The 25,663-nt window shown below is 40.4% G+C and overlaps 2 protein-coding genes across 2 annotated transcripts; one reads left to right on the plus strand and one right to left on the minus strand.

The window, feature by feature from the left end:
* Positions 1–119: 119 nt before the first annotated feature.
* Positions 120–3,266, plus strand: LOC125177553 (protein dissatisfaction-like; the record flags this gene model as incomplete). Its single annotated transcript, XM_047879480.1, has 4 exons — positions 120–234; positions 809–1,170; positions 1,496–2,010; positions 2,985–3,266. Coding segments are annotated over 4 exons (1,274 nt in total), but the record flags the coding sequence as incomplete, so codon positions are not given.
* A 4,449-nt stretch (positions 3,267–7,715) lies between these two features.
* Positions 7,716–19,222, minus strand: LOC108672183 (RNA cytosine-C(5)-methyltransferase NSUN2). The gene is made up of 14 exons (XM_018159817.1): positions 19,010–19,222; positions 17,989–18,069; positions 16,771–16,855; positions 16,035–16,480; positions 15,315–15,549; positions 14,638–14,774; positions 14,151–14,321; positions 13,032–13,174; positions 12,375–12,513; positions 11,110–11,847; positions 10,389–10,466; positions 9,550–9,700; positions 9,191–9,279; positions 7,716–8,136 (listed from the first exon to the last, which is right to left on the minus strand). Exons 1-14 carry the CDS (start codon positions 19,085–19,087, stop codon positions 7,774–7,776), a joined length of 2,934 nt encoding a protein of 977 aa, XP_018015306.1. The 5' UTR covers positions 19,088–19,222; the 3' UTR covers positions 7,716–7,773.
* Positions 19,223–25,663: the final 6,441 nt, after the last annotated feature.

The raw sequence follows: 25,663 nt of genomic DNA on the forward strand, positions 1-25,663 counted from the left end.
GTTACGCTGCCTTACTGGCTGAGTGCCGGCACTGTTACGCTGCCTTACTGGCTGAGTGCCGGCACTGTTACGCTGCGTTACTGGCTGAGTGCCGGCACTGTTACGCTGCGTTACGACAGCCGTGCAGAACGAGCGGCAGCCCCGCAACACGGCCACCATCAGACCCGAGGCGCTCGCTGAGATGGACCACGACAGACTCCTCAGGGAGGCCGCCGTCGCTGTCGGGGTCTTCGCGTGAGTTAAGTTAATTTAAGAGAGATTATTTAATTAATTAGGGATTATTTGATTAATTAGAGATTATTTGATTAATTTAATTAATTAGTTTAATTTAGTTTATAAATAATCGTAATTTAATCGTCGGAATTTAAAATAGAACATTTAAGAGAACGAAGAGAACGTTTTGCGTGAGTTTACGATCTCTTACAACATACTCATGCTTGGAGATTACGTTTACTTTAGTTAATTTAAGAGATTTGCGTGAGTTTACGATCTCTTAGACATGCTTGGACATGTTTACTGACGTTGGTTTAAGAGAGAACAAGAATTAGAGAGAATTAAATTAATTTACTTAAGAGAGAACGTGAACAGGCGCGATATATTCGCAACAGGAGCGTTTGTTTGCAAGTTGGTTCTTCTCAGCATTATTCAATATAATAAAGATGATTTAGTAATTAATCGGGTGCATTTCGAGCTTTTAATGCGATAAATATTCATTATTGCTCTAAGTTTTGTTTTAATAACTTACTGTGTTTTATTAATATTATTATGATTTAAATAAAATTATTGTAACCGAATTCATAACTTCCAGCCTACCATGTTCGGGGAGCCGCCCCCCTCTCCCCCTCCCCAGCCTGGTCACCGCCATGGGGGGCACTCGGGGCTTCCTCTCCACCACTCACTCTTCCCCTTTTGTTTCCCCCTCACATCCCCTCGCTCCCCCTCTACCCCCTCACCTAACCCCCACCTCCAGCACCAACACCAACAACAACAACAACAATAACAATAGCATGAGTCTTGCCTTCAGTACCCACGCTTTATTAAGCAACAACAGCAAATCCTGTAATAACAGTAACAGAAACAGCAATAACAGCAACAGCTTTAACGTCAACAGCTCCAACGGGACCAAGAACAACGGCGGCATTAACGGCAACGCTTCTAGCACTAAAAACGGTAAACCTGCTAGCTTCGTTCCCGTTTAACGGTAAAATTGTGTAATTTACGAATTTCAGGATATTCATATAAATGTTAATATTGAGTATTATTTTCATGTTTATTGATGTTGGAGATATTTATTATATGAATATGAGTATGTGAGTTTAATTTAGTAACTGACCTCGTATAATGTGAGAGAACATTACTGGACCACCACACATATGTTGCTCCCAATAAGTACGAACATAACAATAAGAAAATAATTAATGTTAAAGCAAAAAAAAGCATCAGAGTACAACGAAGGTATGAAGTCATAGTTAATAATTACTATAATCCCACCCAGGGCTGCACTCCCCAACGTATGGGGCTCCCTCTCCCCCCCTCGACGTGACGGGTGGGGCGACAGAAGGCTCCGACCATCAACATTCCCCTCCTCTCCCCTCAGCCTTCTCCACCAACGTATCCCCCTTTCCAGGGCTCCCTTTCCACCACCGAGGACGCTCTTCATCCCCTTTGAACCCTTCCATCCTTTCCCCTGATTCGACCCTATCCCGTTTGGGGTCCCCCAACCCCTCACATCTACCAAGCAACCCTAAAAACCCCAACCATGGGTTCAAACCCACCCCAACACCACCACCACCGTCATCCCAGCACTCAACCTCGTCCGTCTCGTCGTCGGGGTCATCGGGGTCGTCGGGAGGGTCATTGGGGTCCGGGGGTTTGTCGGGGGGGTTGTCAGGGGGGTTGTGGGACTCAGTGCAAGAGAGTGTGCAAGAGACCGCCGCCCGACTGCTCTTCATGGCCGTGAAGTGGGCCAAGAACCTTCCCTCCTTCAGCAGCCTCCCCTTCAGAGACCAGGTGCGTACTGCCCTCCTTCAGCAGCCTCCCCTTCAGAGACCAGGTGCGTACTGCCCTCCTTCAGCAGCCTCCCCTACAGAGACCAGGTGCGTACTGCCCTCCTTCAGCAGCCTCCCCTACAGAGACCAGGTGCATAATGCCCTCCTTCAGCAGCCTCTCCTTCAGAGACCAGGTGCGTACTGCCCTCCTTCAGCAGCCTCCCCTTCAGAGACCAGGTGCGTACTGCCCTCCTTCAGCAGCCTCCCCTACAGAGACCAGGTGCGTAATGCCCTCCTTCAGCCGCCTCCCCTTCAGAGACCAGGTGCGTACTGCCCTCCTTCAGCAGCCTCCCCTTCAGAGACCAGGTGCGTAATGCCCTCCTTCAGCAGCCTATTTAACCACTACACTAAAATGTTATTTTTTCAATGTGTTAGAACACTTGACACATATATGTCCCATAGTAAAATGTGCATACAAATCCTCATGTGCTTAAAAGCAGACCTAGTTAGCTATGAGTTCACGGTGTCACTGAGAGCTTGCCTCAGATGCTGAGTCGGCAAATTAATCAATATATGTGTCATGAGGACAAGAACCCGGTGGGCGGAAGCGAAAGCTATATAAGGGCTAGCAACATTAAGTCTGGCCTCCCGCTGTAGCTGATAAGCGCTCCGCGATGTAACGTATCGGTTGAGTTGTCCGACTTAACGGTCGACGCCGCAGCTTATACCTCTGTATCGTAACTCAAGTATACCCACCCCGTATACAAGATACGTTATCAGGACTGATGTGTCTTACTTATCCCTCACTACCTTAGTCAACGAACCCGATCCTCAGGTAGACCTTAATAACAGGGCTCTGACATATACATGACATGACAAATATGTATGACATGACACGTAAATATGACATGACACATATAAATAACATGACACGTATACATATTCTAGCGATATTTGTTTATTTATGAAATCCTGAGCAGACCCCTAAACCAACAGGTGGTGCTGCTGGAGGAGGTGTGGTCGGAGCTGTTCGTCCTCAACACCATCCAATGGTCGCTGCCCCTGCCCTCATGCCCTTTGCTCAGCCCCTCTGCTCACGCTCACGCGCTCAGCAACGCTCACAAAGCTGCTCAGTCTGCTCACGACATCAGAACGCTCACGGAAATCACGGCGGCGTTCAGAGAGCACGGCGTAGACCCTGCGGAGTTCGCGTACCTGAAGGCGGTCGTTCTCTTCAGACCAGGTCGACATATTTACAATAACCCTTACCTTAATTGATTTCAAGTTCGAAACATTCCAAATTAACAAGTCACAACATCAAATTTCAAGTTCCCAGTTTCAAATGTAACGATACTCTAATCAATTCAATCAAATTCATTTATATGAAGAATCAGACCTATCGCCTTATTTCCTTTAAGGGGAGCGTCTACCCTAAAATTGAAAATTTTCACTTTTTCGGTTTTTATACTCATTTTAAAGCTGACATTCTGCCCTATCCAACGGTACCACTGCCATATCTGTACGTTGATTAATGATTTCACGACATTTCATGAAAGGGGGGCGGGTGGGGGAGTTCTTTAAGTAATTAGATAGGAACTAATTAACTGCTGAGCTCTTTAANTACAAGAGCTAGGGAGCACCGCCCCCCATGGAGAAGATCCTGTGTGACATGTACAAGAGCTAAGGAACACCGCCCCCCATGGAGAAAATCCTGTGTGACATGTACAAGAGCTAGGGAGCACCGCCCCCCATGGAGAAGATCCTGTGTGACATGTACAAGAGCTAAGGAACACCGCCCCCCATGGAGAAAATCCTGTGTGACATGTACAAGAGCTAGGGAGCACCGCCCCCCATGGAGAAGATCCTGTGTGACATGTACAAGAGCTAAGGAACACCGCCCCCCATGGAGAAAATCCTGTGTGACATGTACAAGAGCTAGGGAGCACCGCCCCCCATGGAGAAGATCCTGTGTGACATGTACAAGAGCTAAGGAACACCGCCCCCCATGGAGAAGATCCTGTGTGACAAGTACAAGAGCTGGGGAGCACCGCCCCCCATGGAGAAGATCCTGTGTGACATGTACAAGAGCTAGGGAACACCGCCCCCATGGAGAAGATCCTGTGTGACATGTACAAGAGCTAGGGAGCACGGCCCCCATTACAGAAATACTACAGCCATGGAATTTGTTTTGATATTAAATTAATAATTGCAGTATTAAACCAATATATATTAGCTCATTCGTCAGACGACGCGTGTACAAATGTACACCTTATGACCTTATGATGAGTTCGGGACTTTCCTAGTCCCCGGTCACGCTGATGCGCCGCCTTTGTCGTCCTCCGTCTCCGAGTCTTCGCTTGGCAGGTCACCCCGCCCTCGGGTCCCGGATGTAACGTTGGACGTGTTCCGTCTATTTGCCCTCCTTTGGGCCAGCTGATGCAAGATGCTGTTGCTTGTCACTTGCTGAAGGTAGTTTCCCATTACTGGACAATCCGAGGTCTTTCTCAACCACTTGTCCAGTTGTCTCTTGAATGTTGCAAGGGTGAACTCCCCTCCTCTCAGCGCTTTTGGTAAAACATTACAGAGCCTCGGTCCTACCACGGACAGTGATCCCTCACGAAGCGTCTGTACTCTGGCCGCGGTTATTAAATGGGGGAACATCGCACAGTCTCCCTCTCCTTTCATTGTAACGTGTCACTATTCTGGAGGTCTCATTTTCAAAGTTGTGAGCCTGTCCGGTTGGGTATCATCTTCCAAGTGTACAGTATGATATACCTTTCTCTTCTTCTCTCCAGTGAGTACAGTTCCAGGTGTTTCAGCCTTCCCCAATAGTTCAGGTTCAGCTCCCTCATGCCGCTGATCCTGTACGTGAAGGTCCGTGCTGTGTGAACGTCCGTGCTGTGTGGAGGTCCGTGCTGTGTAGAGGCCCGTGCTGTGTGAAGGTCCGTGCTGTGTGGAGGCCCGTGCTGTGTGAAGGTCTGTGCTGTGTGAAGGTCCGTACTGTGCTGTGTGCTGAGATGGTCGCTGTGTACACATATACACTGCTGTTTGGGTGCAGTAATCGTGCCAATTGTAAATTGTAAATAACTTTTGCCGAACTGCACAATTGTGCCAACGATGTTTCTGTACATAAACTGATAAGAATTAAAGATTGTAGTCGTGCAATATCAAGGTGAACGTAAACCGGCTTGTACATTCAGCAGGAATGATAACAACATTTTCCTATTGTATTTTCTATACAGAGGAGAAAATTATTTGTGAAGATTTTTAAAACCTATTTGTATCGTACATGGAAGTTTCCCGCACCAGGAACTTGTGCATCAATTATTTTCCTGTGCTTGCAAAAAATTATTTTCGAAGAACTGAATGACGGTTAATTGCTGCGATATTTTACTGCAACATCTCATAGGAGAAAATGATTTATTAATTATATTTACGATGTATGTACAGACAAAATAAGGGAAACACCTAAGAAATCCACAAAATATATTTTCGTATGGTGTAGGTCCACTTTTTGCGGCAATCACTGCCTCAATTCTCCGAAGTATTGATTCATATAAATTGTGAATTATTTACAAGGGAATTTTAACCCATTCCTCAGTTAAAACTGTCTCCAGTTCTTTTAAAGGCGATTGTGGCGAGAATAGACTTCTGGCAAGCATCTCTAAAATCGACCATCAATGCTCGATAAAATTCAGGTCTGGTGATTGTGGTGGCCAAATGAGATGCTCAACTTCATTAGGATGTTCCTCGTGCCATTTTTTTAACAATTCCAGCTGTATGGATCGGGGCATTATCATCTTGAAAGATGGCTTTCCAATCCAGAAACAGTGCTTGAACCATTGGATGAACTTGGTCCTCCAAAATTCCTAAATAGTCACGGCTGTTGATTCTTCCATGAAGAGAAATCATTGGTTCGCCAGATTTCTAAGAAATAACACCCCAGATAAAACCGCTATGTTTTACGGTCGGGAGGAGGCAGTTGGGATTAAATGAGTCTTTTGGCTATCTTCAAACGTCAACTCGGCCAGAGGTTAGAAATAAAGTAAACGATGATTTGTCGGAGAAAATCACATTTTTCCACTGCTCGAGGGACCAAATCTGGAGGTTTTTACACGACTCTAAACGCTTGAAAGCATTTGTATATGAAACCAGAGGTTTTCTAATTGCAGCTCTTCCATATAATCAAGATCAGTGCAGCCCTCGGCGGACAGTCTTTATGGAAACAGTGTTCTGAATGTGTCCATTGAGGCCTGCAGTAATTTCAACAGCCGTGGTCTTTCGACTGTCCCTCACAATTCTATTTAGGTTCCGACGGTCTCTCTCAGACAACTTCGACTTTCGGCCAGACCTGTGCTTTGCTGAGGACGTTTTTCCTTCTTTTTCAAAAGCAGTCATTACTTTTGGCCCAGTACCTCTAGAAACGTCAAGCATACGGGAAGTTTCTGTCACACTAGCACAACTGGTCTCTTTGAGAGTCGGATTGGTTTGTCATTTATTGGTTATAGGTTAGGTTATACATACACAAAAATTTTCTAAAAATATCTGTGCAAGGATTAAATATCAATTAGCAGCAACAATAAACAATAAAAATATATCACGATTTCATTGTTTATCGCATGTTTGAAATTACGATATCAAACGAAATATGGCAAGCGCCATAAGTAAATAACATAGATTACTTCTTCAATGTCAAGCTGATTTTAGTATCTACATTGTACAAAAATAAATTTACGATAAGGGATTTCACTCCCAAGAAGTTCATACGTGAATAGCTGTGCCAAAGCTAATAATAGGATTTAGATAAGTGGGCGTACGGCCTTACGTACTACTGTAGAAATATTTAAAATTAATTTCATGTGTTTATGTTTAATTTTGTTCTATATTTCATTGAAATTAGAGAGTTGTCTCGCCACGGCTTTCATTTAGGGCTTAGATTGTAAATATAAATCGTATCGTCATAAGAAATTTTTGTAAATAGCGACCCGAAAGATACTTCCGTGAAATAAATAAGAAGCTACCTGGTAAGCACGACAATATGGAATTTAATGTGTAGGAATTTTGAGGAAATAAATGTAGGATATTTTATACAATGGGCTTGTGCAAGTTGTAGCGACGTATCGTTTCCCTGTAGTGTTCTAGTCAAATAAAGTGTTAATGCAAATACGTAATTTACAATTTATTAACCTATGTGAACGATAAAGAACGTTAACCATTATCAGTCGTTTACTAATAGCATTTAATTTTTCCATTTCGTGAGAATAATTATCTTTATTACGTACCTCATCAATACGTAATTTCCTTCATCAGTGATGGGATAGAAGTCGCTATTTATTTATCAGTTAAGTCAAATTAGAAATTAATTTATCGTTTGGTCATGCAATTTCAAGTTAATGGTTGGATTGAGAATACCAAGAACATTAGTTAAAAATCAAACGCGTTTGGTGGATTGCAGACGACGCTAGCGTTTCAAACGAAGATTAAGGAATGATAGCGGGATGCCGACATGAACGAACCTTCTATTAGGTAGAGACTGAAGACAACTAAATTCCTCCCGTATGGCGCTGCAAGTGAGCTCAACGAAACGCCAGTCGAAATAAAAAAAACACGATGCGCATCTGACGATATCGCAAATAGAAAAATTAGACGGAAAAATTAGATGAAACAGAGAGACTGCAATTATTTCGAATTATTTGCTGATAAAAGAAGGTAAAATGAAACAAATGATAAAAAGCCAGTTTTTAGTATCTCTCCTCTCAAGACAATCTCATGCAATAATTAGGAACTAAGTTGTCTCCATCTGATCAACTTCATCAAGCTTGGGCTTCTTTGAAACGTTGCTTTTGGGACTTTCCAAAGCCCCGCCGTTCTTATGGTCTCCTAAGTCCTCATCCGTCTTGGGGATCACGTCCCCACTCCCCACGACATCCTCGTCCCCATCCGTCTTTGACATCACGTCCCCACTCCCCATGGCGTCCTCGTCCCCGGTCTGGTCCCCCTGGCGCACGCCCCCCACGTGGGTGTCGAGGAATTTGTTCTTCAAGAAGCGCGACGTGTCCGCCCCCAGCAGACGGAGGTAGTGGACGCGGTCGTTGCGGGCAACGTAGCAGCGGATGCTCGACTTGCCCTTCCACCCCACCAGCTCCATCTGCACCAGCAACAGTAACATGTAATTCTCTGTCTACGGATCTCTAGTTAACAGCGACCGTACTATTAAATCTCGCTCAATTATACGTAGCGGCCGCAGTGCATGAAGCGGCCTAAGTGCATGAAGCGGCCTAAGTGCATGAAGCGGCCTAAGCTCGCTTCGAGTCACCGACATGTGGAACAGCCTCCCTGATAGCATCGTTGAAGCTCCGAGTATGAACATCTTCAAAAACAGACTAGACGAAGCTATGCAGGAGCATATGTTCAGTCTTAAAATGCCTAGCAAATTACGGACCAGGCAATAAGTCCAGACGAAGCTATGCAGGAATAAGTCCAGCAGCTATCTCAATCAATCGTCAGCTATGGAAAGATCGGGTTCCAAAGGCCGGATCCCTTGTGAATCAAGTCACGAAAAGTTCAAGAATCGGCAACAGGCCATGGGCCTATTTCTTCAACGCCGACACTTCTATTCTATTCTATTCTAAGTGTATGAAGCGGCCTAAGTGCACAAAGCGGCCAAAGTGCACGAAGCAGCCTAAGTGCGCGAAGCGGCCAAAGTGCACGAAGCGGCCTAAGTACGCGAAGTGGCCTAAGAGCACAAAGAGGCCTAAATGCACGAAGCGACCTGAGTGCACATAGCGGCTGAAGCACGAGTAACGGCTAAAGTTCAGGTAGTATCAAAAGTATCCGTAGCAGCAGAAGTGCATTTAGCAGCCTAAGCACACGAAGCGGCTTAAGTACACGTAACGGCAAAATACACACAGCGGTCTAGCTACACATTGCGCTTTTTTATAAAAATAATTTAGCATTATTTGCACTGTCATTGCAAATAATGGAAGTGATAAAAAATTGCGCCTAACAATTCCGTAAAATAACCACCAACTGTGAGCTGGAGAAAACTTACCGTAATATTAACTCTCAAAAAGACAAAAAAAAAAATTACCGAGTAAGAACTTTTAGGCAGAATCTAAGCATTTAATACACGAGCTTAGTGAAAACTTATAAAAAGATAATACTTATAAATAAGTAAATATATGCCTACGCAAGCAACATACCTTGAGAGTGCGGCGTGGCAGAGGGTCAGCGGGACTGTCCCCCTGAGCGCTGGGGTCACCCGCGTACTCCAGCAGGACGCTGCCCGTCTCTGTGCAGGGTGAAGGGAGATGAGTGAAGGGTGGGGGAGTAATACGCGCGTTGTGTCTGCCCTCTATGTCACTCAACCACATCACAAGCACCACAACACCCACGTCGCTCACATCACCAGCACCACGACACCAACGTCACTCACCCACATTACCACACCACGACACTCACATTACCAGCACCACGACAGCCGCATCACCAGCACCCCGTCACTCACCCATGTCACCAACACTCCGTCACTCACCCACATCACCAACATCCCAACACTCACCCATGTCACTAACAGAGCGCTGGCACCCAGCAGACATGGTGGCGAGGTCAGGTGGCGTGTCATTGTCATCGTCGTTAAGAAGCGTCAAGAGGTCCTCCTTCGTCACCACCACACGACGCTTCGTCAGCAGCGGCACCAGCGACTGCACCCCCTGCAACATGCAACAACTGAATAATAATGATGGTCGGGAACTGAATAATATGTTCTAGTGGCAACTGAATAATAATGATGGTCGGGAACTGAATAATATGTTCTAGCGGCAACTGAATAATGATGATGGTGGGGAACTGAACAATATGTTCTAGTGACAACTGAATAATATGTACTTGTGGCAGCTGACGTGGATGATGGTGGAAAACTGAATTTGCTGGGTGAATGAAAAATTCAAACGGGGGAACAAGAATTCATGTCGCAAAAAATTACGACTTTACATCTTCAAACAGCCAAACAGCGATAAGTGGGAGGGACAATGCATGACTGGGAAAGAAAAAATAAATTATTTTACTTATACAAAAACGTAATAGTTATATTATCATGATTCGCTTCTGATGGTCACTCTATTACTATAGCTAGAATAATACAATGTTTTTTAAATAAATAATTTTAATTTAATTTATACTAATAAATAATTTTACTTTTTAACACACATTGTTTGCACATTGCAATAGCATGTATTGATATATGTTGATCTGTTTCCGTATCATTATAATATATAATTAAGATATTATATGATTTACAATATTGATTTCTTTCCGTGTCATTACACTATAGGTATATTTAAGATATTATATGGTTTACAATAAATATTTTTTATGGTAATAAGAATAAATAAAGCCGACCTCCTGAGCCAGTCGGAAATCGCACGAGGTCCCCTTGTTGTCTACCCGCACCAGCACCTTCACGCCCGTGTTGATTATCTGGTGAAAATCAACAAGAGTGAGATGACATGTTGATATATCGATGATACACGCCTCTTAATTAATCATGACTCAAGTCAACTCAAGTCAAATGACTCAAGTCAAATTAATGACTCAATTAAGTTCATCCATGACTCCATAAGTTAAAAAAATATAGCTCGGTACTCACTGCAGTGAGTGACAGAGAGCGCATTTTCTCGTCGACAAAAACGTGAAGTCACGGACGGACAGACAGACAGACGGACGGACAGACAGACGGACGGACAGACGGAAGGGCGGCCATGGCGAGCACAATAGGGCATTTTTCCATAAATGAGAAAATGCGCTAAAAAGAGGCACTTAGCAAATAAATGAGTGACATTGTAAAAAGAATGAAACACTTTCACGATCCTAACTGGGTCAGGATGATTCATTTGAGGGTAAAACTGCATCGCAATTCAGACAAAGCCTCACTCATTTCTCTGTGTGGGCGGCGTTCACGCGGACCTGGTTGGTTGCGGATAATGAGGTCCTCTTACCTTCATGCGGTCCTGGTTGCGGGTAATGAGGTCCCCTCACCTTCATGCGGTCCTGGTTGTGGGTACGGTCCTGGTTGCGGGTAATGAGGTCCCCTCACCTTCATGCAGTAATGAGGTCCCCTCACCTTCATGCGGTCCTGGTTGCGGGTAATGAGGTCCCTGACGAGGGCGTTGGTGAAGTATAGGTTCCTCCTCTTGCCCTCACGGCTGCGAGTCATAAAGTTCCTGTAGGAGGCCTCAGGGATGTCCGTCCGTAGCCCGAAGAAGGGCGAGATCGTCGACCAGATGCGCAGGTCGTCCACTTCAGGAGCCAGCTTCGTGGGAGCCGCGGTCTTTGCACTTGATGAAGAATCTTTGCGGTCTTGGTCCCTGGAGGTCGATTCGGGTTCTACCGAAGATATTTTGTTGTCTTCTGTTGGTTCGTGGTTAGCAGTAACCAGTTTACCGTCAGTTCCACCAGCAGTAACCGGTTTTCCGTCAGTTTCACCAGCAGTAACCGGTTCACTGTCAGTTCCACCAGCAGTAGTCGGTTCACTGTCAGTTCCACCAGCAGTAATCAGTTCACCGTCAGTTCCACCAGCAGAAACAACAGGTTTTCCGTCAGGTACCGAAACTTTATCAATCTTGCAATGGTTTTTTTCACTTTCGGAAAGTTGAGTTTCTTGGGTTGTAGGTTTCAGCTTGCCATCAACTGAATTAGTTTGTTCTTGAGCTTGTGGCTCAACTGAAGCAGTTGCTGCACGTGGTTCTGAAGAAATTATAGAGGGCGTGGTACCCCTGGCAGCCTCCCACTGGGCGATGGAGTCGCTCATGTAGAAGTAAGGCTCTTCCCTGTAGCCATCCCTGCGCCGCTTCCTCGACTGCTGCTCAATGAATCATATTGAGTTAAAAGTTCATTTTTCTGTCAGTAATGTCACTGATGATAATCATCATTAAGAAAAAATATAACTCAGTACTCACTGCAGTGAGTGACAGAGAGCGCATTTTCTTGTCGATGAAAACGTGAAGTCACGGACGGACAGACAGACGGACATGGCAAGCACAATAGTGCATTTTTTCATAAATAAAAAAATGCGCTAAAAAGGATGGTTGTTTGGTCCAGAATATCATCGGTAATTTTTGAAATTTAAAAACACATTTATTATATGTACCTATTATTAAGATGGTTGTTCAATACGGAATATCATCGGTATCTTTTGTAATTTAAAAACACATTTATTATATGTATTACTAACTAATAATTAAATAATCCATTTACACTGAATCATCACTAGCAATAAAGAAGTATATTTTGTAAGAAGCATTGATGGCAAGTACCTATTTCAAGAATATTTTTATTCAGTCAATATTTCATTGAGTCAAATTCAACTAATAATAAGGTATAGCTGACGGGCTTGACACGCTGCGACAGCTGCTGTGGCGCCAGAGCCTCTGCGCTGTCCTGACGCTCGCCGGGCAGCGGCGCGTTCTTCTGCAGCACTGCCACGAAGAAGCCCCCGGTGTCCTGCTGGTGAGGCAGCAGGCGTAGGCTGCAACAAACACTGTCTGCCTCAGAGTACGTAACTTCTATAATAATTCTCAAAGTTTGTGTATTATTTCCATCACATTCTGAATGAAATGCATTTCCGTGATTATTTTCATATAATTGACGGCCCATTCTGTACTTGACAGAGTGGTATCACCTGCATGACAAGTACCATCTGTCAAGGCATGACACGTACTGGTACCATCTGTCAAGGCATTACACATACCACCTGCTAAGGCTGAGGCACGTAGCACCTGTCAAGGCACTGTATGCCAAGACATGACACATACCATCTGTCAAGACATGACACATACCATCTGTCAAGACATGACACGCACCATCTGTCAAGACATGACACATACCATCTGTCAAGACATGACACATACCATCTGTCAAGACTGAGATCCTGGTCTAGTACCACCTGTCAAGACATGACACGCACCATCTGTCAAGACCGAGGTCCTAGTCTAGTACCATCTGTCAAGACATGACACGCACCATCTGTCAAGACATGACACGTACCATCTGTCAAGACCGAGGTCCTGGTCCACAGGGAAGAGATGCTTGTGGTACACGTTGGTCCACTTGAGGGGTATGTCGGCAGCGCTGGGTATCACCTCCATGTCCTTGCTCATCACGCACCACTTCGTCAGGCCTTTACGGTACTGCAAGTTAACCATTTAATCTTTAATAACATGCGATACAAAATTAACAACATTACTAAATGCAGTATTAAAAAATGGTATATACAATCTGCAATAAGCACAATAAATCAGTGCAATAAGCAGAATGTTACGAATAATTATACCCCATATTGCTACACAATGTTGATCAGACCGTGGCCACAAGAAAGTAAGAGAAATCTATTAACAAAATGAAAACTTGATCTAAAACGTGAGGAAAATTAAGATATACCAGGTCAAATACTAGGAAAATATAATCATCAATATTGAAAATATTATGAAACTCAAGTAAGCAATGATAAAAGTAATCCAATATATAAAACAAAGATTTTTCAATAATTAGACGATGTTTCAATGAAGTGCAATCATAGCACAAGGGCGGCAATTAAATCAATATATGCGCTCATATGAAATTTATTCAAGATAATTAAGTTTCATTACGTAATAGGTGCAAGAAATCCTACAAAATTTCTTGATATAAGGCATTAAAGAAAATTAATTATAATAACCTAATATTTATTATTAATTAATTAATAATTAATTATTAAAAATTAATTAATTAATTTTACTTAAAAAAACTATGTAACCGAGAGGTTCGAAGGCGTTCATAAACCAGATCAAAAGGCGTTCTTCTAAACCAAATTAATTGTTAACTACTACCAATTATTTGTCTTTACCTTAAGGCCAAATTTCTCGATATAAGATGTTAAATAATATTAATTATAAACTCCAAAAAACTGTGCAACCACGAGGTTCTTAATCATAAGGTGTTCTTCTAAACCAAATTAATTGTTAACTACTACCTATTATTTATCTTTACCTTAAGGCCAAATTTCTCGATATAAGATGTTAAATAATATTAATTGTAAACTCCAAAATCTGTGTAACCTAGAGGTTCTTGATTAAAAGGTGTTCTTCTAAACAAAATTAATTGTTAACTACTATTATTTATGTTTACCTTAAGGCCAGGCAGAGCCCCCGTACAGTCGACGAGCGACACGGCGCCCTCGGTCTCGAGCAGGAGCCGCTGCATGACCGCCTCGTCCTCCATGGGGCTCATGGAGCAAGTGGAGTACACCATGCGGCCACCAACCGCCAGCAGCTCCAGGCCCCGACGAGCTATACGAAGCTGCAACAACCATTATGCAGTTATTATACTAATATTATTTAAACTTCGATGGTAATATTTTTTCAGTGTTTTCCAAGAGAGTTATTTTTCTTATTTTCTCTATAGTTTTGAGAAAGGTTATTTTTACCCACTTTAAAATATTTTTAAGAAAACTTACTCTAGATATTTTTCCAGCATCATGGGAAAGCTATTAAATGACTTATAACATATAAAACTCAAGTCATTTTGTAATTGACTCAAAGGATCAACAAAATATTTATGACAGGCTTATTTTTACTAAAGCCACCACTAATCTCAAGTTTCCTGAGAACCAGACCTGCAGACCGTGCAGGTTAGCCCCGTTGACGGGGTTCCATTTGCCCCACACATCGCAGTTCTTGCGCAGGGTGCCATCACCAGAACACGGGACATCACACAGGATGCGGTCGTACTTGAGCTTGCCGGTGCTACCATCTGTCAAAAACAACCATAATGAATGGTATGAAGTACGTATAACAAACACTGCGTTGATATTACCTTGTGCCATGTTCAATAAGTAAGTGATGAATGTCATTTTTTATTGTACATTTTTAGAAATTCATAAAATTCTTTCAAAGTACTTAAACAAAAGTGAGGAAAAAATTCGTTTACAATTCAAATCATGATTATTTTACATAAAATTGATCGCAAATGAAGAAATATCTGTTCATGTTTATAGAAACAGATTCGTGCAAAATTTTCATACATTTGTTGATGTACATATAATGTACAACAAATGATGTTTGAGATGTAACAAGCTCGTTGTTACTGGCCAATGGTGTCCATCGCACCACCAGCTGACGAGCTACATGAAAAATTGTAATATTTTTTTTCACTAACAAGACGACTTAATGGACTTGGAAAAATATTTTGATGAAAGATAACAAATGATGTTAAAAACACTTTGCAGGATTGTAGTGGAATGTATTCTATATATGTAACATTTCTTAGGATAGAAACTTGAGAATTACTGACCATTTTTGGTGTAAAACATGTTGGGCATGAATGCAGCGTCGTGGTTAGTGATGATGATACAAGGACTCTGCAGGCGCTTGGCCTGATGAGTGAGGAGGTAGCAGCGCTTGTTGTCCGAGTCGTTGGCAACCACCACACCTGTGGGGATGGCTCCTCGCAGGGCGTCTGGGGAGCTGTGCAGCTGCTCAATTATCTGAGCCGTCTTGCTGCCAGGGGCGGCACACATGTCTAACACCTGTCAAGGGTAACTTATTAATACTTGGTCTGCCAATACCAGCTCAAAATGTATTAAGGAACATGCATCATTCAGGGTAACTTATTAATCCTTGGTCAACCAATACCAGCTCAAAATGTATTAAGGAACATGTATCATTCATGTACCATTCATGCACCATTCATGTACCGGTATCATTCATATATCGTTCCCGTATCATTCATGTTTAATTAATGAATAAATGAAGCAGGTACACGTTAGGTGCATTTGAGTTGGCTGGCAGAGAAAAAGTATAAGTACTTGAATGTCAAATGTCATTTGCAAAAAAGGTAATTTGTTCTTTCAATTATATGCATGAATTTTCTCCTTTTTAATGTTATTAGAAGAACGTTTTGCAAAAACCTGTTAGGAACTTTTGGTTTCAATCAATTTTACTCTTAATAATAGATTTAAAAAAGGCAACATAGGATTTTTTGCTGATGTTGGTTTAATTTAAATTTTCCCACCTTATGGTGAGGCTGGACATCGAGCAGCAGCGGAGGTATCATGCTCACAGCCTCCTGCCTGCTGATGTTGCCAGTGTCAGTCTCAGATATGAGGCACTGGTGCAGGCGCCAGTATGCCTCACTACGCCTTATGTCTCGTCGTGATAAGTTCAGTTGGTAAGCCAGACCTCGCGGGTACCAAGATAAGCATACTGGCTGCAAAGGCTTCACTGGCTCTTCCATTCCTGCTTCACTGTCAGTCATTTCCAAAGTTGAGTTTGCAGTAACATTTTTGCTGTCTGAAAGAGTTTCTGACTCTTTATTGCCATTTGAGGTATTAATATTTTCTGAATTTGATTTAGAGTTTTTGCTTGTAGAAATAAGTTCTTCAGGAGAAAGATTCTCTAGAGGCTTGAAGTAATCATTGATCAAGATTTCCCGGAGTGCTTCAGCTTGTGTTGAGTTTCCTGCAAGCAACAAATGACATTAGAATGTATAGAAAAATTTTAAGCTATAAACTTCTATATGGTATTAAAAATAACACTTATTGTAACTGTGACTTCTTGACACTAATGAAAAATCAAGTTGCTTGAATCATATAAATGGAAGGTATATATAATTTTTATTGGAAGTAGTTGATACTAAATAACAGGACAAGGTCTTCAATCATAGATGAAAGAATATAATCAAGCCAAATTTTTAAAAGAGCTCCAAAATTCAAAGTTCTTTCAAAGCGCCTAAAGCCACTAAACATTACCAGTAATTCTGAAGGCTGCAGGCAGACTGCTTACCAAGCTGCTCATAAATGCAGGCCATTCCTCATCACTCACAAGCTCCTGTTTCTGTAAATCATGGGTTCATGGAAACCAATTAATTACCAGTTGAAAAACAACGTCATCAGCGGCCATAAGATTGGCCCTTCACAGATGAAATTAGTCCAACGTTAGAACAAGTTTTATCGCATGCAGAGTGATACTGTGATGTGTTATCATGATATAATAATATGAAATATGTTTAATGAAATAATACTAAGATGCATCACTGGATAGATAGCATCACTGGCTTGATTGTTGAGGAGGTTTGGGTTAAGTTTCACATTTCTTAACCACCCTAGGCCAGCTCCATTTATATACATACACAGTGAGAAAATCAGGAAATTTGTTTACAGCAAGCTTTTACTTGTAACCACTAGTTAAAGACGTGACAGTAAAGAGTCTATTATAATAGTACGTATATACCTATTACATTTTTTCAAGTATTTTTTGTGAGTTAAGGCTGCTACATATGTTCTTTAAAAAAATAATACTATGGAATTTTACAATTTCATGACAACTTTTGCCTAGACTTGAAGTACTAGTAGTAACTTTGGCCCAAACATTGAAATGAGTACTACTAATGATAAGAGTAATAAGACCAATAAAGTTTTGAGGAAGAAAAACAAAAAAGTTGCAATTCTTCTTCTAATGAAGAAGATACTGAGTCCTGAGATGATATTTGAGTCTAATATGCAAATCAAAACTGATGAAAACTGGTAATTTTATCTTGTCTAACTGAAACCAACATAGATTTCATATGGTTTAAAATTATGGGACAAAGTTTACCCATTCAAAGATAACTTTGGCCAATACATAAAAAAAAGGATGATATTGTCAAGTAATTTAGAGGGCTAAATATGATTTCAGTTTAATGATATGAAATTTATTTAAAGAAAAAATCCATTAAAAATTGATAGAATCTATGTCATAAGATTTGATGCAGTGATGCTGACAAAACTATACTACTATAATACCTAACAAGCATTAAATTTGAGGCCAATCTTACCCCAGCTTATTGTATTTCAATAACAAATACTACAGGATATTTTATAAAAGTGAAACTCAATAACAACAGTTTTTCATTTATCCACATGGTAATAATTTACAGTGCAACAAAGAAAGCAAAGCAAGTAGTAAATTATTGGCTCATGGCTGCTCACCTTATAAAATGTTTCGAAGTCCTTATTTTCCTTTTTTGCTACAATGTAGCCACCATCAGCAGTGCGCTCTCGCTTTGGCTTCTGAAATACAAAATAAACATAAGAATGCATTCAAATTTTTACTATTTGAGCTTGAGCAACATATTTTAAACCAAACTGACACAATTCCAACTATTCCAGACTGTAGAGCATGGCACAACATAGGTCGAGGACGCCGATTTCATGCACCAAAGACGCCGAGCAGGATGCCACTGGAAACCACTGGACGCCGGTCGCCAATTATGCTTCTCCATAAATCACGATTTACGATCGATATGGCCGATGCGCCGTATTGATCTACACGCTACGATCGTAACTATGTGTTGTAGCGCGTAGTTCCGATGGTGGTGAGAGCTACATTTGAGCACCCAATCATACGAGCTCATAGCCACCTGAACTGCGCGATGTAGCGCGCAGTTCCGGCGCCTGTGAGAGCTACATTAGATGTGGCTGATGGAGAGCTTGAAAAGACGCCGATATCTCGAGCTAAAAGGCCCTACTCTACAGCCTGGCAACTATTAACATGAATGCTTCAAGTCAATAAAAACTTCTTGAAACTGTCATAAACCATAAATTTAAATTAAATCATAGTAAAAATTGAAACAGTAGGTATATTATAATACACATAAATTAAGTTATACTCATTAGATTTTAATACTACACATGGCAGTTTACAGTTTAGCTATTTAAAGCACAATTGCACTGTTTGCACATATCAGAATATAAACATTCAGCACTTTAGCAGGCTGCAGGCAGGGCATGAGACAGCAAGGGGTGCATTAGAGGTGAAGATCATGACTCCATGTCCCATGATATGATGACATTTGACTAGAAAAATCAATCACAGCTCACTGCTCACATATGACATAATATCCACCAACAATAATGAAATTAATAGGTTATAATGTTCAAATTATAAGGAATAAATGGATGGCTAATTTTAAAAGTATGAATTTGACAGCAGGCCAAAAAAATGACTCACATCAACTTTACTCAGTTTACCCTCCTCGGTTTCGGGTTTTGAGTTGGTCTTTCCTTTCTTGTTCCATTTTCTACCCATAATTTATGAAATATTTGAAGATAATCACGCAAAATTCTTAATATTTCAAGCGATAATAGTGAGCAACTAAGATCTTTAAATTTGATAGAAACCCGGCAGGTGTAGGTGTGCTCAAAATCTAAACACACACGCGGTGAGTCGATTACGGACATACGTAAACACGTCCTCAGTCCGCGCTCCGCATTCAACATATTGGACACACAAGACACAGCTCTAGTTTTATTATTATAATGATAATAATAATAATAATAGCGGTTTCAGCGTTTAGTAGGCCGTAGGCCTGTCGCCGAATCTTAACATCGCAGAATATTCACAGCATTTTGCGCGAACTAAAAAAAAATCATGAAAGAGTACAGAAGAAGTCTATAATCGCGAAAATCATACAATATCGTTTATACGCATTTCCACAGTCTGAAGTAATGAATTATATTATTTTAAATTGCAGAATGGTTCCTACGAGATAGTTACTAAAAAATATAGTCGGATCTCTCATGAACACCTAGTGTAGACTGAAGGTCGGGCTTAATAATAATAATAGCGGTTTCAGCGTTATTAGGCCGTAGGCCTGTCGCCGATTTTTACCATGCAGAACATTCACAGCATTTTACGGTCTCGAACTCGCAACTCACTGCTCCAATTCTGCTCCGCTTAACCGCCCGGCCTCCTTGCCGATTCTGACCATAAACTGGAGCCATACAGAGCTGGGATCGAACCCGCGCCTCTCTGCTCCAATCTTGGTACTCTGAACTTTAACCACTGGGCCACCCTGCTGCGCCACTGGGCTTGGGGGAGATTCAATTTTCACTCGTTTCGCTCTATAAAATTATGACCGATGATTATAAAAAGGAATAATTAAAAGTCCCAATTATTGAATATAACCATTATTTATTGTATCCAGTGCATTTAACACAGAACTGAGATATTCAACGATATCTAACTAAAATTTGACGCTTAAAAATAATAATTAAACTGAATGACCCAAATGCAGAAGTTCAACAGCTCTCGCAAACATTCAAAGCAGTTAAAACTGTACTAGGCTGGCCTTAGCAGTTCAACACGTTCCAAGGCCACCACAAGCAGTTCAACACGTCCCAAGGCCACCACAAGCAGTTCAACACGTCCCAAGGCCACCACAAGCAGTTCAACACGTCCCAAGGCCATCACAAGCAGTTCAACACGTCCCAAGGCCATCACAAGCAGTTCAACACGTTCCAAGGCCACCACAAGCAGTTCAACACGTCCCAAGGCCATCACAAGCAGTTCAACACGTCCCAAGGCTACCACAAGCAGTTCAACACGTCCCAAGGCCACCACAAGGAGTTCAACGCGTTCTAAGGCCACTTCAGGCAGTTCAACAACCACACATTCAACAGTTATAAGAAGATATAAAGGCCGAAAAAACGAGCATCTTTCTCACCCTCAACATTGATATCTTCATTATGCTGTAATAGTAAGACACGTTGCTTCAATGGAATGTTGAACCAAGAGTTACAACGTGTAAACAGTAACTAGACAAGTTAACAACATTGAACATCATACATTAAATGTCATGCATTCATTTAAGAATGTCATACATAGAATGTTGAACAACAGCCACTTCAAGCCCCAATATCAGCATCATGATACCAATGTTTGAGTTAGAAAGATCTGAACTGAAATAAAAAAAGAAGAAGTTATCACAAAAAAATCCGATACATTAATAAAGCTAAAAATTTCCGAAACATTTTTAGAACCGCATCTTCACAAACGCGCTCAAAACAATATGAGAACTGGCTAACAAGAAACGTACACTAAAAATAGATAACTAACCAACTGAAAAAAATAAGTAACTAACACACGAACAAAATATCAAGTCATTCACCCAGAGAAATAAATGAAACTCTTGTCAAAATAGTGATGCACTCTTTGCCCTCGTCTAGCAGTAGTTTAAACTGAGTCAAGATGAACCAGTATGGGCCATACTTTCAAAATTCGCTAAGTGAACGTAAGTACTTACGCTCTATTTTCTTGTTTATGATTGGTGGATTTTGCTTGAAAGGCCGTCAATGATTGGCTGATAAACTTACGATCTCTTAACTTTTTTGAAAGTATGGGCCCAGGGTGAAAAAGTGTGTCACTAGTGGACAATAGGATCACTTTATTTGTCTGAGTGATTAACAGAGTACTACTAGCAGTGAACACCCCATACAAAAGTGAAGAATAAATGAAAATAAATGGGGAATAAATGGAATAAATGAAAATAAATGGGCTGTTGATGTGAACTTTGATGCCGTGTAGGGGAGTGGGAGGTCGACTGTAGAAATGCTGGGTCGAATAATTGTTGAAGAGAATAGGCCTACAGGAGGCGTTATAATCAAAACGGTGGACCAATATTAGGTCTAAGACGTCAGTAAAATTAGAATGAAAATTCAAAAAGAATATGTGAACTTGGATGCCAAGTAGGGGGAGTGAGAGGTCGACTGTAGAAATGCTGGGTCATATAATTGTTGAAAATAATAAGACCTACAGGAGCCGTTAAAATCAAAACGGTGGACGAAAAATAGGTCTAAGACGTCAGTAAAATCAATAGGATTTTTTCTTTGGGTAGCAGATTATCTAATTTTTCTGCAAGAAATAAATTTGCTTGAAATACTAGAAAACCAAATTAGAATTGGAAAAACAATTTCGAGCCACTGAATATTTTTCAACACAAAGAACACAAAATTCAACGTAGGTTCCAAACCCAGATCTGCTATGCAGAAAAAAGAAAATGAACTTGTCGCAGAGTAAAGATGAGAGAAGATTTCCTTAGTTCAACTCTTATAGAACTAAAGAAAACGACACTAAAACGCTAGAAGAGGTACCGCTAGATGTGAAGCCTACAACAAAACACCCAAAAGTTTATATTAAAACATAATAATATTCAAATACTGTAACTTATAACATAATGAGAAACTATTCCTTTCAATGTAACGAGTAATTAATACAGTTACAAGTCGCAAGAGGCAGTGTGGACATACAGTTAAGTATGTGTACGCATACATTCATATGTATGAGCATACATTGATGTGTAACTATTCACATACATGAACATACATTCATGTATGAGCAAAACATGAACAAGTCTGCGCAAGTTTTAAATAAATTAGTTTGCATTAGCAGCATATTTTTATTATTAGTTATTAAATAAACTTGCCCAAATTTTACGCTCTTTAATTGAAGAAAGCAACGTTCAAACCTCAATTATTGAAATCAAATTCAAACAACGATTTAATATTAAAAGTGAACACTAACTGAAACATAATGAACATAATTGTGGGCTGGACCAACAAAAATGCTTCTAACATATTAGTGTAGAAAAATACTTATATAAATATTGCAATTGTTCACTTAAGTAGCAAACACGATCAATTCTGTACACATTCATGTTTAGACACTTCAGTAACTTTGACATAGTAAAACAGCGGCGTTTCCTTTTTTATAATTGATACAGAAAGATTATTTATTTAATATGAAGGCATTGGTATGGAGGAACCTATACCGCAATTCCTTTCTGACATACAAACAATTCCTGTTGCTAATGTTAAACTGAAAAGAAAATATATTAAATTAATAATTGCCCTCACTGCAGAGTTACCCTCACTGCAGAGTTGTCCTCACTGCAGAGTTACCCACACAGCGGAGTTACCCTCACTGCAGAGTTACCCTCACTGCAGAGTTACCCTCACTGCAGAGTTACCCTCACTGCAGAGTTACCCTCACTGCAGAGTTACCCTCACTGAGTTGCCCTCACTGCAGAGTTACCCTCACACACCGAGTTACCCTCACTCACCGAGTTACCCTCACTAAGTTACCCTCACTGCAGAGTTACCCTCACTGCAGAGTTACCCTCACTGCAGAGTTACCCTCACTGCAGAGTTACCCTCACTGCTGAGTTACCCTCACTGAGTTGCCCTCACTGCAGAGTTACCCTCACACACCGAGTTACCCTCACTCACCGAGTTACCCTCACTAAGTTGTCCTCACTTTTCATCATGTAGTCCTGGCGCCACAAAATATTCTCCACTCAAAAAAATAAGCAACTACACAAGTAAAGCTAATCCAAAAAATGCCAGCGATTTAAACACACACTAAAAAGGAACCTAGCGTGGAACTCTATGGTACAAACCCAGGCTAAATAACTACGAAAACGAGCATAATTATAGCATTAACTAATAATCAAGATAATTAATCAGACGTTAATGAGTGCAATGTTAAGCAAAGTGCAGTAATAGTGTCAACATTAACACTCACCAACATATATTGTACACAGATGTTCTATGCGCGCGTCATAGGCGGCCATTTAAAGAGCAATAAAAATTACGACCGTGTTTTAGGTGGCCATTCTAAGGCCGGCGCTGAAACGACTATGTTAGGCGGCCATTTAAACAGCAATAAAAATTACGACCGAGTTTTAGGTGGCCATTCTAAGGCCGGCGCTGAAACGACAATATTTCTGTACTGGTACATAGGCTGTATTGGTACAGAATTCATCTTGGGTAAGAATAGCCTTATGTATCATAGACAATTCATGGTCACGTTTCAGGTAGGAATAGCATTACAATGTGCTGGAGGGGCACGTAACGTTGAAAAGCTCTTAAAGCTTGAGCCGGACTTGCGTAAGGCACAATGCAGCAACAGATCCAAAATCAAATAAATAAATACTACAATAAATGCGATGAAGTTCTTGATCTCAATGTCACTTATTTGCTTAAATCGCAAGTTGACTAAAAATTTAAAAGCAAAGAATAGTCCACAAAAATTCATATCTTTATAGAAATATGAAAAAAAATGTATTCAAAGATATGAATTTTTGTGGACTATTCTTTGCTTTTAAATTTTTAGTCTTGATCTCGCGTAGTTAATGGAAGTTCACTTTACTTCTCGCATGATGACATAAATTCGGATGAGAAATTATCATATAGGATAATAACTTAACACTATTCTGCACTAAATGTGGACTGAACAGAAGATTAAAGTAGCAGCAGATACAGTATTATAAAAATTGGTTTAACAGCAATTGATAAAATCTAGCTGGTAACCTTGCTGAATTCATCAGTTAACATTTCTAATTGATACAAGTTGTTTCACATGAATCAAAATTGTTATATAATTAAAAATATTACAAGCGGTACAATGACAAAGTATCTTTTACGATTTATTAAATAAAATAAAATAAGTTTGTTCAAATTTGATCTCAACAAACTTATTCCCACAGAAAAGCCCGCATTTTTTGAAGAAATTTATTAAGAAAAGTCGAGGTAATACATTTGTATGCTTCACACTAAACAAGTTGTCAACTCTCAACCATACGAGCTGTGTTAACACCAATACTTTTTAACTTACTACAATAAAATCACACATACCTAGTAATGTTAAGACATTATCATAAATGCCTTGTGTATAGCCAGTTCCTATAAATGAAAAAGCTTGAAAAATGTATTTCAACTTTCAAAATGATTGAGAAACATTGAAAAAATATTGATATAAATAATGAATAAAAGTTTCATGTCGATTCCTGCGACGAAAAATCAATGAATTTCTGAACAAATTTCATATTTTTCATCTGAAACTTCCCGGTCCTTCAAGTTCCACCATCAAATAAAAATTAACAAATTCAAGTAACTTTGCTGGTAACGTTAAATAGTATAAAAAACAAAGCAGACAATCTACAGGAACAAATTCAAGCGATTTCGAATTTTACAGAAAAAAAAGTATCTCAAATTGCAATAGTATAAATGTATGGTTTGCTGGAATTCAAGTATGCCAAGTAATTACTAAACAGAATCAAACATTTCATTCTAGTTGCTTTTGAAAACAAATTCATTCTAATTGCTTTTGTAAAACAAAATCTAAAAAAAGATGCAGTCACGCCTTAAATTGTAGTAAAATTGAACTTAATTTATCAATTTTACAATAAACTTAATTATAAGTTGATCAGTAAATCTGTTTCACTGCAGCCAGCAAACTCTGGTGCAGGAGACAAACAAGCTCGTCCATTCAATACAGTAATTAACGAGTACTAAATTTGGAATGAGAGAATATTTTGCCAACATTAATTACTTAGTATCCTAGTAGATATCCTGCAGGACAATGAGAAAGATTCCAGAATATGAGTTGCACAGAAATACAGCAGCAAACATAGGTAAAAATTTCCGGTGAATGAACAATGATATGAATTTCTTAAAAAATATTCAATGCCGCACATGTTCATCCTAATCTATATCTAACTTAACCAACTTTTAAAGCAACAAAAGTTTTCCAGTCCACCACAACAACTAAATGAAGTTAAACTTAAGATTTAAAACGCATCACGGGCAGAAAAATTTACTGTTAACCTAAAATTTACCCAAATAAAATCCAAAGGGCCTTAAAGCAGGTTATCTCAAAACTTGAAACTCAATTTATCATATTTTATGATTCCAAGAGAGGTGTAGCCACAGTCCTTACTAAGCGACCAGTAACTGCCACGGTTATAGCCAATTAAAAATACAGACAAAGTTCATCATTAGTCTAACAGCCAGGGGCCGTATTCGTCTCAATTAATCCTAATCTTAT

Source organism: Hyalella azteca, unplaced genomic scaffold (assembly GCF_000764305.2).
Source record: "Hyalella azteca isolate HAZT.00-mixed unplaced genomic scaffold, Hazt_2.0.2 contig3150, whole genome shotgun sequence".
Taxonomy (NCBI): domain Eukaryota; kingdom Metazoa; phylum Arthropoda; class Malacostraca; order Amphipoda; family Hyalellidae; genus Hyalella; species Hyalella azteca.